We start from the raw sequence: 22,477 nt of genomic DNA on the forward strand, positions 1-22,477 counted from the left end.
ACCGAACAAGTATCAAATACTCAGGGGATACTATAAACACTAGTAAATTACACATCAATAACATGTATATCAAATATACTCTTGTTCACTTTGCCATCCTTCTTATCCACCAAATATTCAGGGCATTTCCGCTTCTAGTGACCATTTCCGTTTTAGTATAATCACTCAGTTTCAGGCTTTGGTCCAGCTTTGGGCTTCTTCACGGGACTATGAAAACAAAAGTCTTCACGCTTCATGTTCCTCGAATGATTGCCATGTCTTCAAGGTCACACCAATTTCTTCACTTTCAAAGTCTTCAGAAATCCAAAGTCTTCAGTTGAAGAACTTCATTTTTAGGGGTCGACTTTCTCTGTAGATATCAAACTCCTCATAGACTTATATACCTGTGTACACTCACAAACGCATCAGTCCCTTAACCTATAAGTCTTCAATACACCAAAATCACTAAGGGGCACTAGATGCACTTACAGCTTTATTCCGGGTCTCTATTAAAAGGAGTCCTAGACTAAGGGGTCCTCGGCCTGCTGGCCTATATCTCGTGGGCCGGACAAGTGGGCCGTTCTGCAACTACTCGAAGGCCGAGCTATGAAGTGACTCCGTGTCCGGACAGAAAACCTTTGAAGTCTTGGTGTGCCCTCCAAGTCAAGATAAGAGAATCGACATGTTTATTCTTTCATGGTAACCGACCATGTCTAAACTAGTGCCCCTGGTGTCTATATAAACCAGAGGGTTTAGTCCGTAGAGGCTAGCTAGAACAAGAGAGAAACCATCCAACTCATCTAGGGTTTAGCTCATCCGATCTTGTGGTAGATCAACTTTGTAATTGTCATACACCCATCAACACAATCAAGCAGGACATAGGGCCTTACCTCTTCGAGAGGCTCTGAACCTGGGTAAACATCGCATCCCTGGTTTCCTATTACCCATCGATCCTAGATCCACAGTTCAGGACCCCCTACCCGAGATCCGCCAGTTTTGACACCGACATGGGTAGTAACATATGTGTGTGCCATGCAATCATTCATTTATTTGGCGTAGACTTATTTTTGTCTCAGTGTGCATTATGTTACCATAACATTTTTTTTCAGAAGTACTGTTACGGTAAAATTATATTACCACAAACATCTATCCTCATTGCTACTTGTCAAAATAAGCAAATTTGTGTGTTAGATTTCTTTTGCAGAAAACATCCGGACTATTCATCATGTCATGGTAGTACATAGAACATAGAAATAACAAAAATTGCACTCATGTTAGTAGACCACCTAGCGACGACTACGCAGAGGAGCGAGCCGAAGTCGCGCCGTTGCCGTCACCCCTCCCTCACAGGAGTCGAGCCAAGGCCACAAGAGACGAGGCAGACCGATGACGGCGTGAGGGAGGCAGAGGAACCCCGCCTCTCTTTTTACTTTTTGAAGGCGACGGTTGTGTCTAGATTTGCCTCTCAATTTGTGTGTTAAGTTGCATATCTAAATTACTTCCACCGTGACCCGCCTTATTAGTAGGTATAGATTTACTCCAACCTCATAACCATGAAAAGAGAAATCTTACTCCCCTCCGTCCCATAAATATATATTATGGGATCGGAGGGAGTACATTTTATGATTGCAAAAATAAAAAATGAGAACGAAAATGTGATCTAAATTTGGTAGGGCAAGAGGGAAAAGGAAAATCCCACTAGACGAACTAGTCGCTCGACTGGCTCTAGTCTGGTCGATTCTCGATTGTAGGCCACGACGAGAGGTGACTGACGCGAGGGGCCACCTTGTTGCTCGGTTGAGGCGAGCCAAATCCGGCGGTCAGCGGCCACCGTCGATCTCTCTCTCCCTTCCTTTCCTCTCGTCACCGCCGCCGCCGCCGCCATGCTCCGCCTCCGAAGCCGCATCCTCGCCCACCTCCTCTTTTCTCCCGCCACCTCTCCCCACCGCTCCCCTCATCCAGCCGCCTCGCACTCCACAGTCCACACTCCGCCGCCTCCTCCTCTCCGCGGCCGTTCCCCCACGCACCGGATTCGCGGTACAAGAGTACCTCGTCGAGACCTGCGGCCTCACCGAAGCCCAGGCACTCAAGGCCTCGGCGAAGCTCTCCCACCTCAAGTCCCCCTCCAAGCCAGACGCCGTCCTCGCCTTCCTCGCAGGCCTCGGCCTCTCCACCGCCGACATCGCCGCCGTCGTCCCCAGGGACCCGCGGTTTCTCTGCGCCGGCGTTGAGAGAACCCTGGCCCCCAACGTCCTAGGGCTTGCCGGCCTCGGCCTGTCACGCTCGCAGATCGCGCGCCTCTTCTCGCTCGTCCCCGGCGAATTCCGCCGTAGATCCATCGTCTCCAACCTACCATACTACCAGTCTCTCTTCGGCTCCTACAAGAACCTCCTCCGGGTGCTCAACCGGAACAACTCTCTCCTGGGATGCAGCCTCGACAAGGTGGTCAAGCCCAATGTCGCCTTCCTGCGGGAGTGCGGGCTAGGTGATTGTGATATCACCAAGCTGTGCTGCAAGAACACGTGGATTCTTAGCAATAACCCATAGCGCGTCCGGGCGATGGCGGCACGTGCGGAAGGTTTAGGCGTGCCCCGCTGCTCTGGAATGTTCAGAGAAGCGCTGATGGCTGTTGCAACCATGAGTCAGGAGATGATTGCCGTGAAAGTGAATTACCTCAAGAACACATTCAGGTGGTCAGAAGCTGAGGTGTCCATTGCTGTTAGTCGTTCTCCGATGGTGCTGGTGAGGTCTAATAACATGCTGCGGAGCAAATCAGAGTTCCTTATCTCTGAGGTGAGGTTGGAACCGGTATACATTGCTCATCGACCAGTAATTCTTGGGCTCAACCTGGAGGGCCGGCTCAGGCCCCGACACTATGTTATGAGATTTCTTAAGGCAAATGGATTGCTAGACTGCGACAGGAGCTACTTTTCTGCCTTCATGGTGACCGAGAAGGTATTCGTGGAGAAGTACATATGCCCTTACAAGGAAGTTGCACCACACCTTGCTGAAGACTATGCTGACGCTTGCAGAGGGCAAGTGCCAACTAGATTTAGAATTGCATGAACCAAGAATGGGCTATGAGAATCGGTAACTGTGTATGGTGCAAAAAAGTTTATGCTCTAATTAGTGAGCTGGCAATTTCTGTCTCAGTGTTCTTTGCATGTCTGGATGTTAGTTATCTGCTATAGTATGTCTGGTACATGTTAATTTTGTGTTGCTAATCCTGGATGAAACTGATAATATGATTGTGAGTCCTTGTATGCCCATTACATCATTCAGTAGAGAAAGAAATCATCGCATTGTAATGAAATTGTCCATTCTCATGTCAAACCATCTACGAGAGTGCGAGACCAGGGCACTCTGCAAATACTTTCCAAGTATCACTGAAGAGCTTATCTGCATGCTCTATAACTTTATTCTCAGTGACCATTGCAGCTTTCAATGCACAGTATTATGATAGGAGATTAACCTCATTGGTTCTGAATGAGACGCAGATGAATTTTCATGGCTACGGGTGGACAGTGGCGAAGGGAGCAGGCCCGCGAGAGGGCAGGGTGGAGAGCGGGGTAGCCAGCTGAGCTGGGAAATCTTGCTGTCGCAGGTCGCCTTCTGTGGCTGCAGCCAAGGGTTGCCGTCTCCTTGGTGTCCGATGGGGAGCTCGACCAGTTCCCAGCAGGCAGGTAAGAGGCAAGCTCTAGTCTTTGTGATGGATCAGTTTGATGGTTTGCCACGGGGGCACTTTGTTCTGTTCAAGTCCTGTTTACTTGGTTGTTAAGCCATATACCACTTAAATATGCAAACATGCTAGTTAAGCAAAAAAAAAGACTACTTTGTGTTATTTCGTCAATTACTACATCGCATTGCGTGTTAGTTTAGAAAGTGGAAAACTACATTGCGCCATTTTACAACTCCCTTCTTTTGTGGTGTTCTCTAATTGCCTTCCAATTTCCTAATGCTAGCCCAGTGCTGTTATTTACTCCCTCCATCCCATAATATAAGAGTGTTTGGCCACTACACTACACTAGTGTCAAAAATGGTCTTATATTATGGGACGGAAGGAGTAGCTTGCAATGCTGGTGGTCCTTGCCATGGAGAAATAAGGAACCTGAAAGAGCTGAACAATGTTTAATCTCTTCATATGTAAACATGGATATTGTAAGTTGTTCCCCTCATGTATGAAGACATTTCATGTGGATAATGCCAGCAGCCCAATAGACTGTCACTATCTCAACTTAGATATTTCAGATATTTTTAGTAGCCACACTATTCTGTAAGTACTTAATCACGACAGTTCCTCATGGTGACATGTTACTGAGATGTTTTCTTGGTGTTTCACCCAACAATTAATTTATTGAACCTGTTAAGAAAATATTTATACGGCTTAACTGAACTCTAGGTAAAATAGGTGCGTATATTGTTCCATGATTGAAGGAAGTTAAACAACCAAATGTGCTCATGCAATTGCTATTCCTTTGGAGTCATCAGCAAATGTTCGGAGTTCAGACCAAACTTGATATGTCTTTTAGTTCTACTCGAAAAGATGAATAAGATACCCAGTCCATTCAAGGAACTGCAAATCGAAAACATACGTCGAGTGGACACACAAATATCTTAGTTGCAGTCAAAATCAGGGGCATCAGGCTCACAATTTTCTCCTTTTTCAGTAGTCAAAAGTGAAAGGGCCAATGTTACACCTATTTTGTCCATAGGTGTACTTGTTCTCGTAGAAAAAAGCTTGGACATGTTGTATGTGCAAATATGAAATATGTAACATTGTCCCCGCTTAATTTGTTGCAGAATAGACGAGCAGATGCAAGGATATGATGCATGGAGGGCATTGGCTAACCACAGTCGTGTTGGCTAACCACAGTCGTGTTGGTATCGATTTGCTATGTTGTCTCAAGACTGCCCTGCCCCTTGTGTTAAGGTTTGGTTTCCTCAAAGATGATTATCAAATAATTATTGTTCTTGAAAATTGAGCTTTTGAAGAAATTAATAAACATTATCCAGATGTGCTTTTGAGTTGGAAGTAGTATATATATTTATATATAAAACTCCTTCACCCAACTGGGAGTTCTGCTTACTCTCATATTTGATTGTTGCACGCTTCCTGGGAACTGTTTAGGAGATTTTGCATGCATTGGGAGTTGGGTTCTTTGCGCACTTTGTTATCGCGTTCGACCTGATCTTGTAATATCTTGAACATACCTGATAGTGTAGTCTTTCGGGATTCCTCTTTGCCGTGCAGTATTGTGCCCTTCAGAATTCTTGTTCTGGTCTTGGATCTTGAAGATGCTTAATCGACCAGTGTTTCTGTAAATGACGCATTCAGAATTCTGAAGCTGCTATGCAGTATTATGTTGTATGATTATTTATGGATGGCAGTCTGGCACAATGGGCATGGGTGGAGCTTGAGCCCGCGAGTTCAAAATTGGCCTCTTCTAGGCAGAACATTTTGCCATGGGTAGAATTCCTATTGGTACATTATTAACCAATATAGTTAAAAAAAAAGCTCAGAGCATTGTCATTTATTCTCAACCATCAGGCTGTCTCACACATGCATTCAGATTAGAAGATGCAATTGGAATTATTGTGGTTGCATGTTCCATCTGTTTATGTCAAGACATTTGATACTCAAAGTTTTTTTGTGCGGCAGTTTATAATGCCACTATTTTGATTTGTATTGCTTTGCTTTTCGATGCTGGTATGTCCAGATTTATAGTTGTACTCATCGTGTTCGTCGTACTAGCTAGCAGTGTGCTGTGGGGTGTGGGTGATGCAAATGGCATGCAATGCATATTTCATACCGACCAAACTATACATACATAATAAACTAGTACTCCCTCTGTACACAAATATAAGACGTTTTAGATCACTGACAGCACAATTAATTTGAGGCTTCCTGAGAATGAGATGCTTTCCCAACTGTTGACTGATTCTACCAACTTTTGCAGAGTAAAAAGATGTGACGAACCCTTAAAGTTCTGGGAGGAGTCTGATCCCAAAGACAACCTCCTCTCGTGCACCAACATGATGAATTTCCGTGAGTTCGTGGGAGACCCAGGCGAGGTTGGCTTCCTGGAGTTCTTCGAGATCGGGCGGGCGCCGGAGACCGCATCTGTTTCCATGGCCAATCCATGGAAACAAGGCAAGGAAATCCTGGCAAATGGTTGTCCTTGGCAGTGCAGATTTTTCTTGCCGAGTCATCATTTCCTGAAAATCTCATGGTACCACGCAGCAAGCGGAGGTCAAAACAAGTCGGGGATTCCAGCTTGCATTCATTCAGCAAAAAATCTAAACTAAAATTAGTGAAAAGTCACCCTCAACTTTCTTGCTCTGAAAATTAGCATGCAACAAGTTAGTGCTGGCCAGGAGGTACATGCAGAAGATAAGCAAAGAGTTGTAGAGAAAATCTTAAAAGAGTCCCTGCCTTGTAGAGAATGAAGGGAATAAGTGCGAAATGACGTTGAAAATCAAAGCGATTTGTTTTTTTAAGAATAGTTCAGATAGTTCAACATACATGCAGAAGATAAGCTTACCTGTTCAACTGGTACATCACTTAGCATATCTGACTGGACAATCATCTTATGTATTGAGCAAAAGATCAGCTCCATCATGTCTACCACCAATGCTTGTTTCTGCAACTTGCAAGCATAAGAAGGAGAACAACCAATGACATTCCAATGCAAATCCAAATATATACGAGGAAGCATTAATAAGATATTTAGATAATAATTATTGTTCAAAAAAGGAATCAATCTTGATACAACATTAGGGATACATAAATAAAGCACATCTAGTACTTCCAAAGTTAATGAACGTTCCAAAAATAGTATAAACTGATTACTACCGTAAAAATGAAGATGCACACTCAAACTATAAGCTGGTCAGAAGAGACAAAGGTATCTGTAATTTTCAGATCATTCCATGCCATATTTGGGAAAAATATGTATATTATAATCAAACTAATAAATGCTATAAACACATTTAAGTTAACAAAATCCTAGCAACAGAACTTATCAGGACTATTAAGATTTGTATTATCTCAAAAGAAATAGCCTGGAAAAGATCATACTAATAAATCCTAGCAACATAAGTGATTGGGACTATTCAGACTTAGATTATCTTCAAATAAATTTAGCCTGAAAAATGAAATGAACTCAACCTACTACTTTTCCCTGGTACAAATGCATTTGCTACTCGCCCGCAATAGGACTCTCCTAAAAGTGATAAAAGGAACAATTACCTAGTAAATTAAAACAATTTTGTTATTATCAATTTGTGCTACCTGCGAGCAGTACAGTAACACAATTGTCTGTCCAAACAGAAAGGGTGCGCTTCAGATCGGTAACTGTTTATTGGTTTTTTACTAGCAGTTTGACACAGATGTATGCTAAACAAAGACGAACAACCGTCACTGCACGCATTCAGCTTTCTTTTTGCATCAAGCACAAGCTGCAGCTTCATAAGGGATTTGTTGTCTATAAATCTACAGTAGGTAAAATGGTACTTTTTGGCAGCTTATTACAACCTTCTGAATGTTGTTCTACTGAAATAATTCATGTAGAGGTTGCTTCTAGTTACAGGGTGAACCCTGACACGTCGTGAGCAACAAACAACAAATTAGAATGAAGTGGCATTTCCAATTTGGTGGTGTGCAGATTCCAACGGAAACATATCAGGAGATGCAGCCAAGATCACCCCGCAAGAACCAACAACTCAATTGCATTAAGATCCATTTCTCGCAAGAATCAACAATCCATTGCATTCCACTAACTACACAGACTGATCACCGATGGAATGACAACGCACGCACTCAGATAGGAAACCATATAGCACAGGAATACAGGCACCATTTTTTGCAGAGACTGAACGGAGATCAGCCGCCGAAGCCGTGGAGGGTGCGGCCCTGGCGCTTGAGTGTGTAGACGACGTCCATGTCGGTGACGGTCTTGCGGCGGGCGTGCTAGGTGTATGTGCCGGCGTCCTGGATGACGATCTCGAGGAAGATCTTGAGCACGCCGGTGTTAGAAGGTAGAGAGAAGGATTGGTGGAATAGTTCGTTTATTGCTTAAGCCTCGTGGGCATATATATAGGAGTACATGATCATCTTGGAGTACAAGTCAAGGTAGGAACGAATCCTACGCTATCCTATGTTTCTAAATAAACATTATACTCAACATCCCCCGCAGTCACAACCGGAGCGACGCAAACGGTGAGATTGGAAAGAATCCGAAAGCAAGTCGACAGACACCCCCCATAGTCGTAACGGTCGATGCATCGCAGAAGTTGTGGCTGGAGTGGAAACCGACGAGGTTGCTCAAGCAAGGCGGTAGCCCGTTGTGCCATTTGTCGAAGTAGCCAAGAGTGTAGGGTGGTGTAGCTGTGGTCGAGGTAGCCATGCGAAGAATGTCGTGGTTGATGTCGAGTCGGGGTAGCTGGTGTCGAGGAAGTCGTCGTGGAGCCGTGGGCGCAAGGAGGTGCCGAGTTAGTCATGGGCGCAGTGGTGTCGAAGTAGTGGTGCGCCGGGAAGAAGACGGTGTTGACGACACGTCGCGTCGGGTGTGCCCAACCCGAGGACACGTCATAGACGAAGGCACACGTCAGTGTTGCCAGCACCGAGCATGCATAGACGGACGAAGACGAAGTTGACGAAACGCCGCACCAGGCTTGCCAGGCCCGGGGACACGTCGTGGAAGAAGGCACGCATCGGTGTTGCCAGCACTGGGCATGGGTAGACAAGGGACCAGCACGAGCCGTATGCCATGTTGGAGAAGTCGGAGGGGCCAGAAGAGAAGAACTCGATGATGTTTGCGGCGTCCATCGGTGCGGGGGCGATGTCACCAACGGTGGTCGGAGTAGACGAAGTGGTCAGGATAGATGATGGCGACGCTGGCGACGAGCTGGTGCTTGGATGAAGACGAAGGGGGTGGACAGGCGGCGGCGACGGCTGAAGAAGAGCGGCAGCGGCTAGGTTAGTAGCGCGACGGCGGTGCTCGAAGTAGGCGAGGAACCCAACAGTGTCAGGAAGACCGGCGCGGATGATGGCATTCCCGTGCCAAGGGAGGCGGCGCGGCGCACACCACGGGTAGTCGACGCGCAGGGACGGCGGTGGACCGCGGGCCACAGCGCTACAGTCCGAAGGGGCGACACGGCGGCAGCAGGCTGGTCGGGGCGACGACGGGAAGACCTCAAGGCGGCGGTGAGGACCGCGGGCCATGGTGCTACAGCCCGAAGAGGCGACGCAGCGGCGGAGCGTGTTCGCTGCAACCGTGGGGACGGCCTCGGGGTGGCGGCTGGGACCACGGATCGCGGTACTATGGTCCAAAGGGGCGACACAGCGGCGATGCGTGAGTCGATGCAACTGCGAGGAGAACCACGGGGCGACGGCGCGTCAGCCCAACGGGGAGACACAGTGGTAGCCCGTTGCTCGATCAATGGAGGGGCGCGTTGAACTCGGGGACAATCTTCACGGGACCTGCGGAGTCGCGCACCACCGATGTGTCAGGTCGGTCGCGTGGCGTAGATGGGACGGATCGCGGCGGCGAGCAGGTGATCAAGCCGATCGCGTGCGAGGTCGTGGACGCCGCTCAGTGGAGGCGGAGTGGCGGTGGAGTCCGAGATGAAGCCGGCGACGAACGTAGCAGCGACGCCCGAGCAGAGGCAGTCGACGAGCCTGACGTAGCCGGGGACGAGGCCGGCGAGGCAGTCTGCAGGGCCGCCGTGTAGACACGGCGGAGTCGGGTGGCGTGGATCGATGGGTGGGCCGATGCGTGAACGGCGGCTATGATGGGCCGCCGCATGGCGCGAGGCCGTCGGGTTGGGGCGATGCAGGTGTCCCGGTCGGAGAGGGCGGTGATGGCCGGCGTAGATCGACGAGCAGGCCGGCACGGACGACGACCGTAAGGGGCCGCCTGTTGCACGACACCGCCAGGTCGGTGAAGAAGCCTGTCGGTCGCGCCGGTGTCGAAGTAGAGGCGCACAGGGGTTGAAGGCGGCAGTGGGCGACGCAAACAGATCAAGTATAGATCGGAAAACCAAAAAGAAAACGCCGATCAAAACGATCGATGAGAGAGCTAAAAACCCGGAGCAAGGGCTCGGGAAAAGACTCTCTAGGGCAGCCGGTCAACACGAGCGGCGTACGAACCCTAGGTACGGGCGGCACAGCCCCCGGCGGCGGTCATGGAGGCCGACCGCCCCAGGGGCGGCGCGCAAGGCAGAAGCAGCGTACGGCGGCTAGGATTGGATCGGTTAGGCTGATACCATGTTAGAAGGGAGAGAGAAGGATTGGTGGAATAGTTCGTTTAATGCTTGAGCCTCGTGGGCATATATATAGAAGTACAAAGTCATCTTAGAGTACAAGTCAAGCTAGGAACAAATCCTACTCTATCCTATGTTTTTTAAATAAATATTATACTCAACACGCGGGTCTCCTCGTAGATGAGCCCCGGGATGCGCTTCACGCCGCCTCTCCTCGCTAGACGGCGGATCGCCGGCTTGGTGATGCCTTGGATGTTGTCCCGGAGCACCTTCCGGTGACGCTTGGCGCCACCCTTGCCCAGCCCCTTCCTGCCATTGCCACGGCCGGACATGGTTGGCGGCTGCCTTCCTTGGAGCTGCGAGCGAGCAGATGGGGATCGAAAATGGAGGGGAGTAGTGGCGGTGGTGGCTGCAGCGGTTGGAAGAAGGGGAATTTAACGAGCGAGGAGGGTCAGCGCACCGTTGGATCCGGATAGAATGGACGGTGTAGATCTCGATCCAGGGAGAGATGGCGCGGATCGCTGAAGTGGCTCCCGTGTGGTGGGCGGCAGGTCAAAAATTCTGAATTTTGCCGGTTCCAATCATTGGTCCTCTGTTTCTTGCAACAAATTTGTTGAGATCTCTGAATTCGTTTGTTCGTTCATCACCTACGATAATACAAGAAGAGCATCTGCAACCATAAATCCATAATGTCCTAATTTGACCATCCGTATATCTGCAGACGCGACGTACAGAGCTGGTGACCCCTCGTTTATCTGCCATTTCAACCACCCCTCGTTTGCGCTTAAGGAGTGTCAAAACAAGGCCAGAATTAGGAAAGGCATCATCCGGGATGTGCTGATAATGACACACATCACATCACAGAAGCCCACGCGAGCGTCACACCGTCATCTAGCCTCGCAAACAATATTTGGAAGCTAACTCTAGGGGCACCCATCGCGACCCCCTCCAAGGAGCGAATGGCGACGTGACACCGCTGCCGCTTGTCTTGACATAGAATCAGTGGCGTAACCAAGGGGTGTGCCAGGTGTGCCATGGCACACCCAGATTTTTGGAAGATATTTTTTCACCATGTAAAATTAGCTTATTTTTAAGGCCCATATAAGTTAATTGAAATAGACTTTAAATTTTTTACAAGTATGCACACCCTCCATTTTGTTTCTAGGTCCGCCACTGCATAGAACCTAGGGTTTCTCCCATTGCTGAAAGAGATCGAGGAGCCACGAAGAGGGACCACAATGATGCCTTCACGGAGGTAATGACGCTCGCGGCCATCCAAACAAATCGAGCACCAGACACTAGATCCGGAGACCACCGACGCCCATGATCTAGGTCTAGCAGATCAGACGTGCCACCAACGCTACTTCTTCCAGACTCGTCGGGCATCGAGGTCCCTATCAAGGTTTCCAAGAGAATGACTCATCGACCAGAACCAACCGGAGAAGAACTAGACTCCACCACGTCCATTAGTCTGTCTTTGCATGGAAATAATCATTTAGAGCATATACAAGCCCAATGAGCAAATCTTGTCCCCTCGCGGATGCGCGCGGGCAGTGATCGGACGTGTCCGTTTTGACTACTCATATTCTCTCTCAAACAACCACACACCTCAAATATTCCTCCTCATGTCAAGGCATTTCAACGAGCACATTGCGTGCGACCTCGGCAGAGAACGTAACAACGATGGTGGTGACGAGCTCCAGTGCTGATCTATACGGGCGCGACCACCTCGACCAGCACACGCGGTGGCGCTCGGCAGCTAGCTTGTGGTCAACCCACGCGGTGGCGCTCGACAACCAGCTCGTGGCCATCACAAGGTTGTGCACGCAGCGGCAGTGGCCAATACGCGGCTAGCTAGCTCATGGCCGCATACACGGCAGTACCTTCTTCCCCGTCGTTGTGGCCGACAGATGCGGTCGGGTGTGCATCAGGGAAGAGATGGGAGAGATACGGGGGATTGAGTGGCTGCATGTGGGGTCGAGTGGAGGTGCCCGAGCGTGACCGAGCAGCCTTATGCCCCCAGATTTAAGACGGGTTTAAGGTACACCAATCATCAGTTCGGGCGTTTAGAGAGGAAGTGGGGCTCTTAGTGTTTATCCCGTGACATGAACTACTTTTTTGTGAACTAAGAGCATCTCCAATATATGATGCAAATTTGAAGATGTAAAATTAGATGTTATATAATTTACATCACAAAAAATACATTTTACATCCTCAAAAAGAGGCAACTCCAATAGATAATGTATATTGACTAGAAGAACGCCCGTGCGTTGCAACGGGGTCACATTAACTTTAAGAGTTCAATATTACGACATTGGCGACCTTTTTTACCATCAAATTCTCACACACACACTCTCCTCCCTCCCTCTTCCTCACTCCCTCTCCCTCTCTCTCTAACACACACACACATAGCCTATTTTCCCCGCCAATAAGACTTACTCAATTGGCACGGACTTTTTAAAAACTTACTTATTGCGTATATAAACATAATGCATGTCAAATTTCAGATGGGTAGAAAAATTGAATTCCACTTTAATTGCAATGTATTTAGATAAAAAAAATGTAATTCAATGACCTATACGGACTCATCTGATGCACAAAATAAAAGCAGGTGGTTTAAGAATATACAACAGTTTTGCACTGCATCACAAACGACAGATAACACCTGAAAGCGTTTTTATACGGGTGCTATCTACTCCCTCCATTCCTAAATATAAGTCTTTTTCGAGATTCTAACGCGGACTACATACAGAGCAAATAGTTTAACCTGTCATATATTTGGAGTGATAAATAATTCAAACTAAAGGCAAACAAGCCATCACGTTTGACCACATAGATTAAAATATCTGAACCATAAATTTCACATATTAACAGATGAGATTTAAAAATGTAGCATTACTTATAAATATTACCATGTATAAATAGTTTAACATGTCACATATCATTCTGAAAAAATTACAGATAGATTAATGCCTTTCTATTAAAAAACTTAGTTGCGTGATACGACAACCACAAGGTTTTCGGTAACCATCTTATGGTAGACTAAAAAAAGAATCCAAATAAAAAAAGAAGACCCTAAGGAAGAGTCCAATCAAAACACATGTGATTATGTTCAATACCAAAAGGAGAAGTCGGACTCCTGCTTCTTTCTTATAACTTACTCAGCTCTTTAAAAGAAAACTTTGTGTACTTAGATTGGAAAATAGATTTGTAGTATACATATCAAAAAAAGCTTGGCAAAAATCAATTGATCTAGATTATAATGGTTGAGATCTAAAGTCTAATAATAGTTATGTACCATGTAATTTTTTGGCAGTTAAAAACAAAGAATTTAGTTTTGGTTCTTCGCCTTCTGGGCAAAGGCCGTGACGCAAGACCCTTAGGTTCTTGTCGCTAGTCCTGGCCTTCTCCTCCCTGAGCCAAGCAAAGGAAGCAAGCAAACGGACTGAGCGATCCAGCGTTGAGCTACACAGGAAGAGCAAGTAAGGGGAGGAAATCCAAACCAGATCAAAGCACAAAATCAGTAAATAAGCCATCACTCTCACTGGTCCTGTCTACAAAAGCAATTTTCCTCATATCCCAGGTTGGCAACCAATTTGTTCCACATACCAACACGAACCTCGAGCCAGAGCCTAAGATACTAACGTAAGATCTGTGAAATAATTAGAGGAAATGGACATTGTAGGTTTTAAATAATGCTAAATTGCATGGGTAAACTCAGGAGCGTGTATTATTTTTTCTTGATATTCCTCAAAATTAAATTCACCTGTTGTACTTCAAAATAGGTGTGTCCCTGAACTAAGAGATACAAAATAAGGCATCAATTTGAGAAATCCAAACGATGAGGATGAGCCATCTAGCATAACACACACACACACACACAGAGAGAGAGAAGAAGAAAAGGAAAGCATGAAGGAAGAAAAGTGAATATAAATCACACATCCAGTTATGTTTACTATACTGCAATAAATCATACACCCACATAAGACCCAAAAAAACCTACACTGTAAGCAACAATGCTAGATACAAAATAAAATGGATATACTGCATAATTTCTCATGTTTGAAGGTGCCACCTCCATTAGTAATGACATATATGAACTTTACATGAATTAAACGGGATAATTGTTTATTTGCTTCACTTCAACCCATGTAGAAATATAATGACTACTTCTTATAATTAATTTAAATGGTTCCAATAAATTAATATGCAAGGTTGACTACATGGGAAAGTTGTATTTGAAATACATCCATAAGGAAGTTGACTAAAAGGTGAACAATGTACTAAAAAATATCATTAAAAGTTAAGACTTGCAGGTCAATACATATCATTAAAATCTCAAAGATTTATGTTATAACCTACTGGTCGATTTTGAGATTAAAGGGAGATTAAGAGCATATGCCCTTCTGTTTCAATAGCAGTAAGTTTTGATAATGGCTTACAATCCAGTCAGGATATACATGCATAGGAAGGCATCTACTTGCTGAACAAGATGTTGTCTGCAAGACTGCAATCAAAACATTGTGTTTCTCACTTAGTCTTTGCATATTACTGAAGAATATACAATCTGCAATCAAAATATTGTGTCTCAGCCTTTTGTAGGCAGCATCTAAGATTTTGCAAGCTTTGATAGTAAAAGACCAACGAGTGCCAGAGTTGGAACATAGAAGAATCTTACCTGGGCATGATGCCATCAGGTTCTATGCCAAGATCGAGGTAGTAGAGCTCCCTCAATCTCTCTTGCCAAGCCCTCCCTCTGACCATCAATAGAACAGTCACTCTCGCTTGCCCTGCTTTTGAAATCTCCTTCTGCGCCGCTGCAGATCAGTTGGCAGCATAGGCCGAGCTCTCCCATGTATCACCACATTGAACAAAATACGCATCTATGCTTACTTCTCTTGTATCATCACAATGGATGCTATAAATTTGCTTGTGTCCTCGTCATAAATCTGAATCCTGCACAATATGAAAAAGAAAGAAAGTCAGATTTGTTAATACAACATAATGATAGTTCTTTGGAAACACGTACGACGTCGAAACTGGCCATGATAGTACAGATGTCATGTGGATGGACGTATTTGTCCAGGAATAACCAGGAAGAGTACTCAGAGCTCGACAACCCACCGGAGAGATCAGTGCACCCTACTTTAAACGTAGTTTCGTGGTTATGGCCGAGGCACATGTCGCCACGGTGGTTGACGTTGCAGCAGTACCTGAGTCTGGCTTCAAAATTCAAAGAACATGACGCCGTCGACAACACCCAAGGATGCAGTGAGAGCACGGAGACCGCTCTGCCAAACGGGTTCAACGCCACGTTCAGCAGGAACAGGTACTGGCAGCCTTTGGCACGGGTCGAGAAGGCTTTGAAGCCGTCACAGAGCTGGACCTCGACGCACACCCAGGCCCGAAGCTCAGTCGTGCACGGCCACCCGTGCGCGTCGGCGAAGTGGTCCAGGAGCGCCACCGTGGAGCGAGCGAAACCGCAGTCCGCCTGCGGGCAGTAGCACGACATCGTGAGGGCACGCCTTGAGGTGTGTGTGTGTGTGGGGGGGGGTGGTCGTAGTAGGCCGGCGTGGCGGTGAAGCAGTGGGCGGCGTTGGCGCACGGCACCCGGATGGACTCCATTAGCCTTTCCAGTGCGATGTTCCAGTGATAGCCGCTGGTCAACCGGACGTGACACACATGGCACCTCCTTGTAGCCATCATCTTGTCGCGACACCGCGAGCATATGGTATGACCGAAGTCACACTGCACCCGAGCAGAAATGAAGTTCCAGTGTTATTGGTACACAAACTTGTGATGGATCGGCCTAGCATGGACGACGAGCGTATGCACTTGGAAGACTGGTGGCTTGAGAGGGAGGTAGCAGATGCCGCAGTTGAGGGTATCGGCGTCATCCACTATCACAGTATCATGTTTGCAAGCGCCATGCGCTTCGCTGCCGGCTCCATCGTACCTGGAACCCGAGATGGTCATCGTTCTTGTTCTTCTTCTCCTTTTTCCCTCTGGAAATACTAACCACATATCCTCCCTCTTCGGTGGTCTTGGGCCAACACCTTGAATCTGGAGGTGTCGCAGGCGCTCCTCCTGATGCCACAAACCCTCGCCGCCGACTGCCTCACACGGATGGCCGTCCTGTCCCACATCCTGCCTTGTACCGCAACACCGACACCAGCACCACCGATCCCCATTCCCGGTGCCACCCTGCCATCGCAAATTAAATAGGTACATAAATGCTTTCATGATGAGGTTTATTTGTCATGATAGGTATATGCACGTGCGTTGCATCGGGCATTAATTTTTTTTAAGCGACAGGGGAACATATGAGCACACATCATGATGCAAATCAAATAACAAAAAGGAGATTATGTTTTGGTTATGAAGCATAGAACTTCTTATAACTTTGTCCTAAGATATACTAAAGCCAAAGAATATCATAGAGGGAAATCAAATTATCTGAACGACATGATGTTATTTCACAAAATAAGTTAAATGTACATTTAAAATTTAAAATTTCTAATTGGTTATCTTTACATGTAAATAAAAAGGTGGGAGTCAATATTACAATACGCTTACCAAAAATGTTCCTCTACGAAAAATTATCATGAAGAATCACCTGCCAAGAATAAAAACTGAGAGCAAGTCTGCAAAATAACAAATTGTTAACAATATGTTCAGTAATATAAATCTCACTGTTCTTGCACACCCTTGGACTTGAGAGCATATCATTTTTTCCCTTCAGACTATACTCTCGTCTATGAACAGAAAAAGAAAACCATAGAAACTAAATTCAAGTCTGCAGAATAACACAAAGCATCACTAACAGTTCAGTACCATGTGAATGGAGACATACCATACCATCCTTTTTACCTTCTGACTGCACTTCTATTTGTGAGAATTCCAGTAAGTAGATGGGCAATTTAGCAAAATACAACCATTGGAATATGGGAAGCCGTATAAACTGAATAATGTAGATAATATCACATGTGCATTATTGGCCTCTAAGATGGAACAAAACTGAATACTACCCAAAACAACACACAAATCTGACTGACACTTTTAAAATTTCATATCTCTCCTATACTACCTAATAAATTCAAGTTGTATACACCTTTTCCAATTGCACAAAAATTTAATTCAGCTTCTAAAGTCTGCAATAGCCCCATAATTCAAAACAGTCTGCAATACCCCCATTACTAACTCTAGTTCAGCAAATCCCTGAGGAAGAGTCATTGGTGAGGATGGGCTAACTCCGCCATATACCATAACTATTCTCAACTACCATATCCAGAAAAAGTATTGTTAATTTGACAGGATACCAAAATTGAGTTACAAATAGAAATAACAAAAGTAAAATGTCAAGCATAAGTAGTCTATTCAGAGGAATCATTCCCAAAAGCAATTTTGAGCCGAACACCAGAGCACAGCAAGTTGTGACAACTCACATCCCAAATGATAGCAGATTTATTTAAACTGTCAGTGGCATCACAGTACAAACGTTAAAACCAGTAGCATCACACAGGAACATTGTACAGTCAGTTAATGCATGCATACCTGCCGGTAACCTTGTTGCCATCACTGCTCACACTCCTCTGTGTGTCCTTCATCGTCATCTTTCCTTCGACCTAATGCTTCGGCAACTCCAACAACACGTTGTTGCTCCAAGAAATCAGTGAACACCACAGAGAGGGGCGTACTTGGATCCTAAACTCCAAGCAAACAATTAATTAAGATCCCTTGCACACACACACACACACAGAGAGAGAGAGAGAGATCAGGGTGTCCCAGGGAGAGGGATGAGAGAATCTGACCTACGGAGCGCGGCGCCAGTTGTGTGTCGCCGACTCGCCACTACCGCTGCAGAGATAACACGACCATCGCCGCAAGACGCAGAATCTGTCGGAGCTCGCTCGCTCGGAACCGGCAAGGAACGCCGCCGCCAAGAACTTGGAGTTCAAGCCCCGCCACTGGACCTCCTCCCGCGCCTCCTAGATCATCTCCACACCATCCCCGGAACAGGATCCGACTCCTACTCACCTCCTCAGCCGGATCTGGCCGGAGATCTCCATCGCTGCGCCCGGCGGCGCGCAGTAGCGTGGCGGTGGGTGGCGGGGCACTGTAGGCGGCACACTGGAGGTGGGGGGTGGCGTGCAGCAACGTGGTGGCGGGTGGCGGCGCACTGGAGGCGTGGGAGGGGTCGTGCGGGGGGGGGGGGGGGGTTCTTTTTTTATTTTCTCTCTTCGTTAGGAATGTAATGCGTACTTTATTAGTATGGAAGGAGATCGGTGGGAGAAATAAATCTGAGAGGGAGGTGATTTGTTTGGAAGGTGATCTTTTGTATATGGTATTATTTTTGAATTCTTAACTATCAAATGTTTACATGATTAAATTGAATCGAGGGAGAAATAAATCTGAGAGGGAGGTGATTTGTTTGGAAGGTGATCTTTTGTATATGGTATTATTTTTGAATTCTTAATTATCAAATATTTACATGATTAAATTGAATCAACACCTGCCAGATCAAGCACGAATATATGGTAACTAATCTGATGGTTTATGTGGGTGGTGAAGCGAAAAGGCAGGTGGGAGGGAGGCGAAATAAAACCAACGAAAGTGGTGAGACGAAAAAAACCCAGCGAAAAATAACCGGCAGACTATTCACCAACTGCTCCATTAGAAGTAGAGATGATGTAAAAGTCCAACTCTAATAAATAATGCATATTGAAGAAGTAAAACCGGTCGACGGCCACGCCGCTGATGTACAACCGTGTTTGAACATGAAAGAGCAATATTTTAGGTTTCTATAACCAAAAGTGCATCATGCCAACGAAAGTTTGTAATCGTACAACCAAACGTGCATCATCTCAAACTAAGTTCTTGGTCCAACAAATTAAATGCGCATAAACATAACATCGAACATATCACTCAATTTTCGTCCTCCCCGGTGTCACTTGTCACATTGTCGACGGTGGCATCATCATCATCAATGGCTTCGTTGTTGATGTTATCATGTGTTGAAGTCTCGATGCCGCCTCCTCCACTGGAAGCAACTTCATTGCCACCTTCCATGTTGCTCATGTTGCCACCGAAGTCACCTCCTATGCTCATCATGTTGCCACCGAAGCCACCTTCCATGCCTCTCGAAATAATCCTTGCGCAATCATTTTCTACAATAAAACAAGAAAGATGTCATCTTCAAACTATGAAACATTTCAATATTTGCGCAATGTAGAGAAAACACACAAAAGTAGCAAAGAATTACTAAGTCACTAGCACCGCAACCACTTGAGTTCATGCGACTAATATTTGCCAAGCAACCCGACCATTTTTGGCATTCGTGATTGACGGTGCGAAAAAGTACTTTTACCGGTGGCGGGAGGTACCGGCGCACCATCCGCCGTCCGTCCTGTTTCATCAAGATTCATGCTGTCAGACTCTGTATAAGTTGTAAATTGAATCCCACTACTATAGCCGGTCAATACAACTGCACACCTGAGACAAAACAGTGCCTGACATCTTTCTGCAGAAGAGAGAGAGAGAGAGAGTTAGAAGCGAGAGATGTGGGCTGCATGCATTCTCTGTCTCTCCATACAAATGACTTGTATTTAATTTCATCCTAATATATTGCATGATTGATAAATGAAATATCCATTTTTGAAAGTTTTTATATATTTGGAATCGTGATGATAAGATCTTCAGAACAAGATCAATCTTGGATATATTTAAACTTCTTTTTATTTTATATATTTTAGTTATCTTTGAAATGACTTTCATAAAACACAAAATTGTTTCACTGTGAAATGATATTTATTTCACACATTTTAAAAGATGGATTTAGGCTCATTCAGAAATTATTTCACTCGTTTTCAAAAGATGGATTTAGGCTCATTCAAAACACTGGATTGACTGAATTAAAATACGTATTTCATTTATTTCAGAAAGCTGATTTAAATCATTAGAAAACCTCATTTGTTTATGTTCAAAAAACCAATTTCACTCATCTGAAGAAACACATTTCACTTATATGAAGAAAATAAGTTTTACTCACTTGTGAAAAGATATTTCACTTAGTTGAGAAAACATATTTCAAAATTGATTTCACTCGATGCAAAGAACTGATTTCAATTATTTCAAAAAACCTATTTCACACAATTCAAAAAGTAATCAAAAGGAAAAACAATTTCACTCACTTCAAAAAACAGATTTCGCTCATTTATAAAAAAACAATTTCACTTATTTCAGTTGTTTCAAAAAAGTGATTTCACTCATTACAAAAGATAGATTTCACTTATTTTTGTAATGAGTGAAATCACTTTTTTGAAACTAATTTCAGTTGTTTCAAAAAAGTGATTTCACTCGTTACAAAAGACAGATTTCACTCATTTCACTAGTTTTAGAAAACATTTTACACTCACAATATACACACCGAAATATATGTTTCAATTCTTTGAAATAATTTATATCTATGAACTTAGTGAAATTTATTTTTTGGACTAACTGAAATGTGAAACTCACTATTTCTAAATCTAGTTGAAAAATATTCAAGTTTGAACTTGTTCTGAAGATCATGTTGCAAGGAGATTGAATATACAAAAAAATAATTCAATAACAGGTTTTTAATGTGAAAGATAGTGACCATCTAAAATTGTAAGCAAAAATAAAAAGATGCATTTGTTTGGAAGGGCAGAGAGAGGAAATAAGTTGCATGCATGCGTACAGTGCACTGGCAAAAGTAGTACTAGTAGCTGACATACTAGTGCAAAGTGGTGAAAAGTGGTGGACCAGCCATCTGACATCCAACAGTGCTATACGAGAGGTGGGCCACGTGAATGCACGAATCGCAAACCAGAGGATCCGTGGATGGTTTTCCAGTACCTTCAGGAACCGATAAAAGATACTTTGCGATTGACGGTGCCCCAACATTGACGTCCCTTGATTGAAAGTGGCCGCTAGTGTTGCGCTCAACGAAATACTCCTTGATGTGATCCGAACACTTGTTAAGGGCTTGTTCACTCCCAACAGATGCATCTAGAGAGACTCGCTTCCACGCGGTACAAATCAACACATCTTCGTCCTTGTAATTTGCGGTTCTTCCCTTCACAACGAAGCCCTCTTTGTCTATGTCGAGATTATCATCATCAAATTGAGTATCATATTCTTGTGATGCATACTGTTGAGACAAATACTCATCATTTGACACATTTGTGGCGCGCATAAAGCTCCATCATACAAATGGATGTACACGTCACATTCTATTCGTATCGTAAATTAAAAGAACAAACATGAAGAAAACTATTTTTTTTACCTTTGCGACATTTCGTCGAACACGTTAGATGCGGTGGCCGTGGGCATGACTGCGTATTCCTCCATGGCCGCCGGCGACAGTGAATCGACTAACACAACCGCATTCGCCTTCAAATTTTTGGTCGCCTGAGATGGGTTCATCGGCGGATTGCGGACCGCCGCCCACTTCATGCCTCTATAACAGGGTCTGGCGGCCCCTTGTTTCTTCACCGACGGCGCAGCCGTGACAGCGACCGACCAGGGTGGGGCAAAGCCGGGGTGCCGACATGGGGACAGAGGCGGGATTAGGGAAGGTGGTCGCGCCGGTGGCAGCCACATCGAGGTGGGTCAGACCAGTGGTGGGGCCATCAGAGGCGCCCATGGCCCGGGCGGCGGGCGGCAAGCGGGCGGGCGGAATGAAAATGAAGGAAGTTGGGCAGTGTTGGGGACCGCAGTAATTTCAAAAAAATTCCTACGATCATGCAAGATCTATCTAGGTGATGCATAGCAATGAGAGGGGAGAGTGTTGTCTACGTACCCACGTAGACCGAAAGCGGAAGTGTTATGACAACGCGGTTGATGTAGTCGTATGTCTTCACGATCCGACCGATCCTAGCACCGAAGGTACGGCACCTCCGCGATCTGCACACGTTCAGCTCAGTGACGTTCCACGAACTCTAGATCCAGCTGAGGTCGAGGGAGAGTTTTGTCAGCACGACAACGTGATGACGGTGATGATGAAGTTACCGATGTAGGGCTCCGCCTAAGCACTACAATGATATGACCGAGGTGGAAATATGTGGAGGGGGGTACCGCACACAGCTAAGACAACTGCCAACTTCTGTGTTCTAGGGTGCCCCCCTGTCCCCGTATAGGAGCAAGGGGGAGGCCGGCCGGCCTCCTTGGCGCGCCCCCAAGTGGGGAGTCCTACTAAGACTCCAAATCCTAGTAG

At 45.6% G+C, this 22,477-nt stretch overlaps 1 protein-coding gene and 1 pseudogene across 1 annotated transcript; one reads left to right on the forward strand and one right to left on the reverse strand.

Annotated features, from left to right (window-relative positions):
- Nucleotides 1–986: 986 nt before the first annotated feature.
- Nucleotides 987–6,477, forward strand: LOC123138871 (uncharacterized). The gene is made up of 5 exons (XM_044558724.1): nucleotides 987–990; nucleotides 1,089–1,101; nucleotides 1,653–3,662; nucleotides 4,780–4,909; nucleotides 5,937–6,477. Exons 1-3 carry the CDS (start codon nucleotides 987–989, stop codon nucleotides 2,524–2,526), a joined length of 891 nt encoding a protein of 296 aa, XP_044414659.1. The 3' UTR covers nucleotides 2,527–3,662; nucleotides 4,780–4,909; nucleotides 5,937–6,477.
- Nucleotides 6,478–7,861: 1,384 nt separating this feature from the next.
- Nucleotides 7,862–10,633, reverse strand: LOC123133576 (histone H4-like; annotated as a pseudogene).
- Nucleotides 10,634–22,477: the final 11,844 nt, after the last annotated feature.

The sequence above is a fragment of the Triticum aestivum genome, chromosome 6B (assembly GCF_018294505.1).
Source record: "Triticum aestivum cultivar Chinese Spring chromosome 6B, IWGSC CS RefSeq v2.1, whole genome shotgun sequence".
Lineage (NCBI taxonomy): Eukaryota > Viridiplantae > Streptophyta > Magnoliopsida > Poales > Poaceae > Triticum > Triticum aestivum.